General features: G+C 50.7%; 1 protein-coding gene across 1 annotated transcript; it reads right to left on the bottom strand.

Annotated features, from left to right (window-relative positions):
• Positions 1 to 3,910: 3,910 nt before the first annotated feature.
• Positions 3,911 to 10,052, bottom strand: IRF5 (interferon regulatory factor 5). The gene is made up of 8 exons (XM_012664792.1): positions 9,855 to 10,052; positions 7,574 to 7,763; positions 7,171 to 7,244; positions 6,049 to 6,082; positions 5,627 to 5,884; positions 5,090 to 5,482; positions 4,888 to 5,006; positions 3,911 to 4,637 (listed from the first exon to the last, which is right to left on the bottom strand). Exons 1-8 carry the CDS (start codon positions 10,047 to 10,049, stop codon positions 4,392 to 4,394), a joined length of 1,509 nt encoding a protein of 502 aa, XP_012520246.1. The 5' UTR covers positions 10,050 to 10,052; the 3' UTR covers positions 3,911 to 4,391.
• Between the last annotated feature and the right edge of the window lie 581 nt (positions 10,053 to 10,633).

The raw sequence follows: 10,633 nt of genomic DNA, 5'->3' as shown, positions 1-10,633 counted from the left end.
CTCACACCTGTAATCCCACCACTCTGGGAGGCCGAGGCAGGTAGGATCACTTGAGGGTCAAGAGTTTGAGACCAGCCTGAGCAAGAGTGAGACCCCATCTCTAATAAAAATAGAAAAAATTAGTCGGGCGTGCTGGCATGCCCCTGTAGCCCAGCTATTCGGGAGGCCGAAGCAAGAGGATTGCTTTAGCCCAGGAGTTTGAGGTTGCTGTGAATTAGGCTGACGACATGGCACTCTAGCCTGGGCAACAGAGTGAGACTCTGCCTCCAAAAAAAAAATCACAAATGTAGTATACATAAGGCATAAAGAAACTTGTGCTTTTGAATGGTACCAGCGCCTCATGAATTTAATGTAAATGTTCACATTGTGTGGCCCTGGTGTAAGTGAATCATTTTACAATATGAAAGCCAAAACATAGAGACCCTCAAAATCCAAGATTATGCAACAAAGTATGCCCGATTTTTTGGGATAGGTAACAGCAAATGAGAAAGTTGCTTTCCAAGAATGCTTCTTCAGCAAAAATGGGAAAAGCCATCAATATCCTCTCCTACTCTACAAAGACTAAAAAGGGGTAGGTTCTTTAAGTCAAACAAAAGCTAAATAAAAGGAAGGAGTCAAATTAAAAGAGAATATTTAGTTGGATGCAAGGATAAACTTAGTGGGAAGGAGGAGCTTGGAAGAAGGGATAGAGAGAAACGGTACTGGGTCCTGAAGGGATGGGATCATCCCCAGGGCTATGAGCATCAGGCTTCAGCACAGGTCACTAGAGCAGTCAAAGGCCACTACCAAGTGGAGCGTAGCATGGCTAGGGAGCAGTGAATTGCAGCATGCACTGTCCTGCCTTTACCTCTGGAATTTGTTTTGTCTTGTGACTTCTTTTGGATAGTGTTCATACACAACTGGCTGCTACAATGGTAGAGATCTAAAGGAAGTGGCAGCCAGGTTTTTTGTTGTTTTTATTTTTAAGAAACCGATAAGTAGAAACCCAAGGAATATTTTTGGCAGCTACTGAACCACCGCCAGTACTGGGGAAGCTAGTCCACTAGTGGTGGTGTAGTGTACATGGGCCTTCCAAGCTTACAGAATTCACCTACTCTGAGTCTTCCTGCTTTGCCATTCATCAGAGGTTGCAAAGTCGTGCCTTCAGGGACAAGGGTTTGAGTGATGAGAGGAGTGAAGCAGCTGGGAGAGGACTGTATTGAACTGGGAGAACATTCCCCATCTAAAGTCTCAGCTGATTATTGCCATTGGGGAATATGTGACAATGTTCTCGTTTTTGCCAATTTTTTGAGAGAAGCTAGAAATCAGATAGGTGACATCTAATCTTAAATGTTAACAACGAATTTCAGTGTCAAGAGGAAAGAGAACTGCACAGGCCTGTGGGGAGAAAAGGTGCTAACCTTTGTAAATGATTGAAAACTAAAGACACAAGGAACTGTACTTAAGCACTATACTCCAGCAGGTAAAGTTTTTTAAAGGGGTGCAGGTTAATAATTCTGAAACTGTATGTGTGTACAGTATAGAAAAGTGGTGTGGCGGGAGTACCTTTATAGTGGAGGAACCTATCCAACACAACCTAAGCCAAGTGATCAAGGTCAACATCAACAGTGATAAATCACGTTCACAGTATGTACCCTTGATGTGACGTGCTGGGAATGACACTTTACCTCTGTGGTATTCCATATAAAAACCATGAGAAACACATCAGATAAATCCAGACTGACATTCTAAAAAACACCTGACCAGTTCTCAAAACCATCAAGATCATCAAAAACAAGAAAAGTCTGAGAAACTGTCACAGACCAGAGGAGGCTGAGACGTGATGAGTGAATGTAATGTGTTATCTTGGAGGGAATCCTGGAACAGAAAAGGGATATTAGACAAAAACTAATGAAATCCAAATAAAGTATGGAGTCTAGTTAATAATTATGTATCCATATGGTTTCATTAGTTGTCAACAGATGTACTATAGTGCATGTAAGATGTTAACAATTGGGGAAACTGCGTTTGGGGTATACAGGAACTCTACTGGCAACTTTTCTGTAAATCTGAAACTATTCTAAAATTGTTTCTTTTTAAAAAAAATATCTGCACAGGCCACTTAACCATATGAAAAGCTATTCAGCCTTGCTTATAATGAGAAATGGCACTGAGATACTATTTCTCACAAGTCACCAAAAATCAAAGCAGTGACAATATGCTCTCTTGGTGAGGCTGTGGGGCCAAACACTGTCTATCATACATTTATGTGGGTTGTCTTAGTCCGTTTAGTGTTGCTGTAAACTGTTACATGAGGCCGGGTAATTTGTAAAGAAAAGAGGTTTATTTGGGTCACAGTTCTGATGGCTGGAAAGTTCAAGATTGGGCATCTGCATCTGGTGAGGGTGTCGGGCCACGTCCACTCAGAAGGCAGGAGGGGAGCTGGAAGGGGCTAAGATCACACAGAGCAGAAAGGAGAGGAGGGAGGTGTCAGGCTCTTTTTAACAACCAGCTCTCTAGGAAACTAATGGAGTGAGAATTCTCTGTTGAGGGAGGGCACTAATTTATTCATGAGAGATCTGTCCCTATGACAAAAACACCTCGACTATTCAGGATCAAATTTCAACATGAGGTTTAGAGGGATCAAACGTCGAAACCATAGCAGGGGTTTTACCAGTATCTAGCAGAATTACATACTTATTTATGCCTTGGCCCAAAAGTCCCATTTGTAGGGATCTATCCCAAAGATACACTGGCAAAAATATGAAAAGACAAAAAGTAGGCACAAGTCCCAGGAATTCAAAGTTACAGAGAACAGTATGACCAGGCCACTGCACTCCAGCCTGGGAGACAGAGAAAGACCCCGTCTCTAAATAAAAAAGTGTGCACAAGCCTGTTTATTCACTGCCTCATTTATAATAACTAATGATAGAAACAACTCAAATGCCCATTAATAGGTAGTCAAAACAAAAACCTGAATCCAGTCAGGCCTCTAGAATCTAGATCTAAGTAACAATTTATTGGAAATACAAGAGACAAAATATGTTAACACAATATGCGATTGGAAACAATGCCATTTTTTTCCAGTTAAATTGAAAGGGAATAAAATTTCCAATTAAATTTTTAAACACTGGATATTTGATAAAAATTAATTTCTTCACATTGACTTCGTGGTTTTAATTTTTAGATTGTCCTTGTCTTTCAGAGATACATGCTGCATATTTACACATGAAATGTTCTGCCCAGGATTTGCTGCAACATAATCTCAGGTAGGGGTAGAGATGGAGTGTCGAGAAAGATTGACTGCAGACTGATAATCACTGAAGTTGCCACATACTTCATAGCAGTCTCCCTATTTTCACAAATGTTTAAAATCATCCATAATGAAAAGATAACAACAAATTGATCAGGCCAGAAAATTACAACTATGAGCCAGATTCAAAAAGTGAGCTACCATTTGCATGCATTGTCCTAGTATTTTTAATAGCACATGAATATATAAGCATGACAGATTACAGTGGTCCCAAATGCAGCTGCAATACTAGCCCTTCCTTTTACGCCATTTCTTATGGGAAAATTGGTTTTGACAGGTTTCTAGACTGCACACATTTAACATTCCACACCTGTGCTTCAGCTAGCTTCCTCCTGGAAAGCAAAGCCGGCCAGGTGAGGTTTAGGAAGGTGACTGATTCATCAGCCTGGAATGTAGGCTCTCACTGTGCCAGCACCTGAGCTGGGGTCGGGTACTCGGGGAGAGGGCCACCTGGCATCCGAAATAGGGTCTCATACTGGAAACAGCAACTGGTACTGGAAAAGTAAAGAAACAGCTGAGTCTGTTTTTAACATTTATTAATCAAAAAATACATAAAATTCTTTCTACCCCATGTTCTTGGACTCTCAAGATGTGGGGTAGCTGCCAGCCTTAATTAAGTATCTGATATGATACCTTCATGCTCATATCTTTCTCAGGAGGGAGGAAGATGAAGAAGTGAGGCTCAAACCAGGGAACCCCAAAGTCAGGCCGACGTCCTGCAGAGGCCCTGCTGGGGGGGACCCTGCCCACAACGCTCCTTGGCTCTTGTTGCCAAATGAAATGGGGCAGCCACAAGAGTGGGCCACCCTGGGGCAATTCCTCTTGTACAACTAGGTCCCAGGGTTGCCTGCTCACAGGGACTGCAGGTTGTTTCTCCAGAGCCTGGCAGACCAGACCAGAGCGAGCACAGGAGAGGCAGGCCCAGGAAGGAGAACATGGGTCTCAGGCCTCTCTTTCCTCTCCTTCTCTGCCCAAGTCCACTTCCAGGAAACCCGGGGGTAGGACGCCGCAGCCACCAGGTGCCCACCGGGGCTGTCGCACCTCCTTATCAGTCTGCACAGCCACCAAGGAAACCGGGCCAGTCACCATCTGCAGCTTGTTACTGCATGCCAACTGGGTGCATGGGCCAGGGTCCCTGGCCAGCACCAAGGCCTCCCACAGGAGCGGCCTGGGCCACAGGCTGCAACCGCTGCTGGGACTGCCAGATGTGATGGAGCTCCTTGAACTGCTCCACCATGTGGTCTTTGAGGTCTGGGTTTGAGATCTGTAGCCGGATACTATCAGCTGACCAGGAGAGCTCCCCTGAGAACATCTCCAGCAGCAAGCGAGCTGCTACGGGCACCACCTGGGAGGCAAAGAGGAGACAGGACAGGGAGACCCATGTCAGGGCTGCCAGATGCAGGGTGCATGTGGGCTCCCATGAGGGACAGGTGGTAGACTGCATTCTCTAGCCCTGGGCCTTTGTCTCTGGCAGCCAAATTCAGGCTGCCCAGAGAGCCCTGAGCCTCCACCCTGGGGCAAGGGCCTAGCCCCAGGATTCCCCACAGTCGAGCCAAGGCAGAGTTGGTGTAGGGGGTAGGGGGTAGGGGATGTACCTGTACAGTAATCAACTTCTTCTCTCGAGGTTTGGGGTCAGGCCACTCCTCCCCAAAGCAGAAGAAGATCTCGAAGGGTGGTGGGGTGTTGGTCTGGCCTTTCTGGAACAGGATGAGCTCTGCATCAAGATCAAGATCCCTACTCAGAGGCTAGAACTGTGCTCCTGGGCGAGGCCAGGAGGATCACAGCGGAGCCCCTTACCATTAAGAAAATGCTCCAGGCTGAAGAGCTTGGTCTTGACTTCCCGCTGGATGGGGTTGGGGCGCAAGCCATGGGCTGAGGCGCAGGGCCCGCTCCAGAACACCTTGCACTGGCACAGGCGGATGGCATATAGGTCCTGGCCCTGAAGCTGGAGGATGAGCCCGCGGTCCAGGACATCCAGCAGCTGGTTTGTGTAGAAGCGCTGCTTGTCGCTGGGGATGTCCTCGGGGCTGGGGAAACGCACTTGCTCGAGGCTCACGGGGCCAAAGAGTTCCACCTGTTCCTGGGTGGCCTCCAGCTGGCTGTAGAAGAGTCGGCAGCCGTGCGGGTTGCTAATGATCACAGCCTGGGGTGGCCGACCCCGGTACTGGAACTTGATCTCCAGGTCGGTCACTGTGGGGCAGGGGTTGTGTGAGCCCCACGCCTCCCCATCCTGCAGCCCAGCGGCCAGGCCCAGCCCTGGCAGTTCTCCCACTTTGTCCCCCACCCTCCTTGCAGACCCTCCCCAAACCCCCTGCCCAGCTGCTGGGTCCTTACGTGGCAACATGTGGGGGCTGATCAGTAGTTCGGGCAGGAGCTGTTCGCTTGCAGGGGGCAGGCTGGCAGCCAGGGGCCCAGGCTCCATGCTCGGCAGAAGCTCCCTGAAGCCAGCGGGGACACCAGGAGGAGGGGCCAGGAGCCTGGGGTCCGGAGCAGGGGGGACCATCACTACAGGCGGCTGCAGGGTGGGTGGCCACTTGACATCCTCTTTAGGTAAAGAATAGGGGGCCATGGCAGGACCAGGTGGCACTGCTTCTGCAGAAGGCCAGGGTGCACAGCGCACAGCTGTTGATGCCACTCTAGGAACTGCCTCCCAAGCCCGCCTACTCCCAGGCTCCCTGCCACCCCCCTCCCAGGTACCTACGGTACCTGTAGCTTCTCATATACCAGAACCTCAACCACACCACCTCCAGCCCCACCTGTGATGCTCAGGTTTGGTAACATCCTCTGAAGCTGAAGAGAAGAGGAGGGAGGGAAGAGATCACAGAGGGAGAAGGGAGAACAGGTTATTTATTTATTTATTTATTTGAGACAGAGTCTCACTCTTGTCACCCAGGCTGGAATGTGGTGGCATCATCTTCATAGCTCACTGAAACCTCAAACTTCTGGGTTCAAGCAACCCTCCTGCCTCAGCCTCCCCAGTAGGTAGGGCTACAGGCATGTGCCACCATGCCTGGCTAATTAATATTTTATTTTCTTAGAGACGGAATCTTGCTGTGTTGCCCCAGCTGGTCTTGAACTCCTGGCCTCAAACGATCTTCCCACCTTGGCCTCCCAAAGGATTACAGGCATGAGCCACCGTGCCCAGTGATTAAATTGATATGATACTGGGGAAATAACACACAAGAACCACAAGGCAGGCCGGGCGTGGTGGCTCACGCCTGTAATCCTAGCTCTCTGGGAGGCCGAGGCGGGCGGATTGTTTGAGCTCAGGAGTTCGAAACCAGCCTGAGCAAGAGCGAGACTCTGTCTCTACTAAAAATAGAAGGAAATTAATTGGACAACTAAAAATATATAGAAAAAATTAGCCGGGCATGGTGGCGCATGCCTGTAGTCCCAGCTACTCGGGAGGCTGAGGCAGAAGGATCGCTTGAGCCCAGGAGATTGAGGTTGCTGTGAGCTAGGCTGATGCCACGGCACTCTAGCCAGGGCAACACAGTGAGACTCTGTCTCAAAAAAAAAAAAAAAGAACCACAAGGCAATTCCCCCAGCCTTCTGCCTCCAGTCCCAGCTTGGCCATCCCAGGCAGGTGATAAAAGCTCTCAGTGCTCCAGTTTCCGCATTTTCCCTCTGTAGGCAGTAAAACCACCAAGCCCTAACTGCTGTGAGGGTCAGATGGCCTGTGAGCACGCTGGGTAGCAACAAAGCCCCAGGGAGGTGCAGGTGGGGACTTCCTTCCTACCGTTCAGAATCCCAGAACTCCAGAGAGGGCAGCAGGCTCCAGGGGAGTGGGCTGCAGAGAGCCCCTGCCCAGGACCCTCCACGGTGCAGGCAGACTCTGGGAAAAATGACCCCTCCCCGCTTCCCTCCCCCACTCTCACCTCTTCCTCTTCCTCCTCCTCCTCCTCCTCTCCTGCTCCAATAGCGTAATCGTAATCGTCAGCAGGCAGGGACTCTGCACAGCAAAGGAGACAAGAGCAGGACAGGAAAGGAGTTAACCGCAGAGGAGAAGCAAGGCTCCCCGGGACTCCTGCTGCGGCTTCTGCCCCTTCCAAAACTGCCCGAACACGGGACGAGGTGAAGGGCACAGCCACCAGGAGTTGGTGGCGAGGAGAAAGGACCCGGGTCCCTGATCCCATGCCAAGCCAGTCTTGACCCACCCATGACCCAGGGAGTGCGTCCTGGACCACAGCCCACTGGGCCTGCCTGCAGCGAGAGGTCATGGCTGGGGGCTGGGACCTCACACAGCCTCCTGGGTGGCCCACATGGGGCCATGCCTGATACCTGTGGGAGCAGGGCCATTGGAGCAGACCTCGTAGATCTTGTAGGGCTGGGGCGGCATGTCCCGGGGCCCATCATAGAAGAGGCGGAAGTCGCGGCTCTTGTTGAGGGCACAGCGCAGGTTGGCCTTCCACTTGGCCGGATCGGCCTCATCCACCCCTTCAGTGTACTTTCCCGTCTCCTTGGCCCAGGCCTGGGGCAGGAAGAGAGGACAGCTGGCTGCAGAAAAAATCTCTCCCTGGCCCCAGCCCCAGCCGCCTCCTGTCCCCTAGGAGCCCCCTCTGTGTGGGGAGAACTTCAGCCACAGGCCGGGCTCAGTTGAGCCGAAGGTCTCGTCTGCAGCGTGGGGTGCCACAGTCCTGCCCTCACTCTCAGGGTGCCAACGAGCTCTGAGATATGTAGGTGCAGTGAGATGCATCCACAGTCCCTGCTGCGGGGAGGGTGAAGCGGTGCAGTCTCTAAGGAGGACAGTGTAACGTGGCGGATGGGGCAAGCGCTCTGGAGCCAGGCTGGGTTTGAATCTGGAATGCGCCCCCGGCCAGCCCTGCGCCTGGCCATGTCACTTCACCTCGGTCTCCTCCTCACAGTGCCCACCCTGCAAGGCGGCAGCAAAGACTCAAGGTGTTGATGCGCACACGGCACTCAGAGCGGTGCCTGCACGTGGGACGGCTCGTTGGCATTACTTTGGACGGCAACTTGGTGAGGCCAGGGCTACCAATGTCTCTACCCTTTAACTCAGCAGTTCCACTTCTAGGAATTTATCCTACAGAGTACAGAAGCATCCACACACAATTTTGCACATACAAGGTTATTTACAGCAGCACTATTTGTAAAAGCAAAATGACCCAAACACCCAATGCAATGTCCATCAGTGAGGGGCTGGTTAAATTACGGCCAACCCATAGGACGGAGCACTGGGCAGCACCCAAGAAAAGAGGAGGGAACTTTTTGCATAAATACTGACATGTAGCAATCTCCCAGAAATATTAAGTGCAGAAGAGTATGTATACATCTACCAGTGTTGTGAAAAGTGAGGCAAAGGATAGGTGATGTTAGCTTGCGCATGCGCAAAAATCTCTGGGGAAGAATCAGCCAGAAAATGGTAACACTATTTCCTCTGGGGTGGGGGCTGGGCACAGGGATGGGAGGAAGAGATTTTGCTGTAAACTATTTTATGCCTTTGTAATTTTGAATTGTGTGACTGGATTACCTACACAAAAATCAGACATGGATTAGGAAAAGAACTTTGAAAAGCTAACGATCAAGTACAAAGTCTAAGAAAATATGTATCCAAAGTTTAAAAAGTAAGCATTATCTCTGACCCAGCAATTTTTAAGTCTAGGGAATCACCCCAAAGAAATAATTTAGGATGAATAAAGGGTAAGAGTTAAGAGAGTCTACGTGGCAATGTGGTTCTTAACTTCAGGTTTTAAAAGCAACCTGAAGTGTCCAAAAAATGAGACCAAGTGACCAAATTGTGCTAAACCCTTCAGTGGAACTTTCCATAGTCACCAAAAGTGAAGCAGACGTGTTGGAAAGAAAAGCTGTTCCTGCCATTGGGTGAAAAAATGTAGGTTATAAAACAGAAAGATGGCTTGATTCCAATTTTGCATTTCATACATACACACACACGGAAAACTGAAAATATAAGCAAAAACTATTATACTAGGTACCTCCTAGCATTAAGATTACAGGTGAGGGCATGGTGGCTCACACCTGTAATCCTAGCCACTCAGGAGGCCGAGGCAGGAAGATCACTTGAGCCCAGGAGTTCAAGTCCAGCCCAGGCAACATAGTGAGACCCCCCCATCTCTAAAAACAAAAAAGAAAAACCCCAAATACCATTATGTACCCCATAAATATGTATAATTATATGTCAATTAAAAAAACAAAATTAAAAAAGATTATAGGTGAATTGTTAGCTTCTTTTAGCATATGTGGACACTAAACATGTCCTCATGTGTGACAGGGTAAGACAAGAACAAGCAGTCTGTAGGAGGAGGTGCAGGAAGGTCTCCCAGGGACCCTTAGTTCCCACCTTGCTCTGGGGTACAGGTTAGAAAAGGTGTATCCTGTGGCTACATCTGCATCCCCTCAGTCCAGGCCTGGCGTCACCTGCAGCAAGGTAGCTGGGAGAGTAGCCAACCTTGAGGAGGTGCGTGTGCATGAGTGGGGGGTGTGTGTGGATGTGTGGGCTCTGTGTGTGTGTGTGTGAGTGTGTGTGTTCCTCTTCTGGGGGGCGGGTGCCTCAGAGGTGCAGGCTCACCCCCTGCCCTGGGCTTACCTTGAAGATGGTGTTATCCCCGTCCTGGCTGGGGCCGTGCCTCGTGGCATGCCTCCAGGGGATGTAGAAGAATTTCTTTTCCCCGTTGACCCACTGAAGCCCTGGGTACTGGCAGCTGTTCACCTGGGCCACCAGCCAGGGCTTCAGCCGCACGCGGCGGGGCGGGCCGGGGGCCCCGGGGGCGGGCTGGTTCATGGCAGGGTCTGTGGGAGGAAAGCAAGAGGGGCCTGAGCAGCTGCGCGGCCCCAGGGGGGCGGGGGCGCTCAGGGTGTCAGGCCTCGGGCGCGAGGGACGGTCTCTCTATTGCGTCCAGGTGTTCAAGGCCAATTCCCTTTTCCAGCCATGGGCTTTCCTGTCGTGGGGTGACTGAATTTCGTGTTTGGGGGAAGGGAAGGAGCTGAGGGGGTGCTGTGGGCACCCTCCCGGGCACCCTTTGCCAGGCAGGGGCATCCATTCTCAGCTGCTAACGGCACCGAGCGGCCCCTCGGCCGGAGAACTGCCCTCGGCTGCTCACTGGGCAGGTGGCAGCCCACAGCCAGTGCCTGCCTGACACCTGGGGACAAAGCCTGGCTCTCTTGCCTCAAGGCGGGCTACCTGGTGCACCGCATGCTCCCGTGGGACCAGGCCGCGGCCAGCCTCCAGCCGAGCCCACGTCCCTGCCTCGTTGTTTCCCTGCCCTGACCTCCATCCACTGAGAGACCCTCCGTAAATGTCCCCAACAAGACTCCTGTCTCAGGCTTCCAGGAAACCTGGCCTTAGACAAAGCAGAGCGTGGGAAT

The sequence above is a fragment of the Propithecus coquereli genome, unplaced genomic scaffold, assembly GCF_000956105.1.
Source record: "Propithecus coquereli isolate 6110/MARCELLA unplaced genomic scaffold, Pcoq_1.0 Scaffold91, whole genome shotgun sequence".
Classification (NCBI taxonomy): Eukaryota; Metazoa; Chordata; class Mammalia; order Primates; family Indriidae; genus Propithecus; species Propithecus coquereli.
Note: the sequence above shows the minus strand (reverse complement) of the source record. Positions and strands in the feature narration are given on the sequence as shown.

What these genes read in the sequence shown, in the direction of transcription:
- IRF5 (XM_012664792.1), bottom strand. Translation starts at nt 10,049, where the DNA reads ATGAACCAGCCCGCCCCCGGGGCCCCCGGCCCGCCCCGCCGCGTGCGG. An exon ending in CAGCCCCCACATGTTGCCAC is followed by an intron (nt 5,483 to 5,626) that starts GTAAGGACCCAG and finishes CCTGCCCCACAG; the next exon opens with TGACCGACCTGGAGATCAAG. An exon ending in CCTGGAGCATTTTCTTAATG is followed by an intron (nt 5,007 to 5,089) that starts GTAAGGGGCTCC and finishes ATCTTGATGCAG; the next exon opens with AGCTCATCCTGTTCCAGAAA.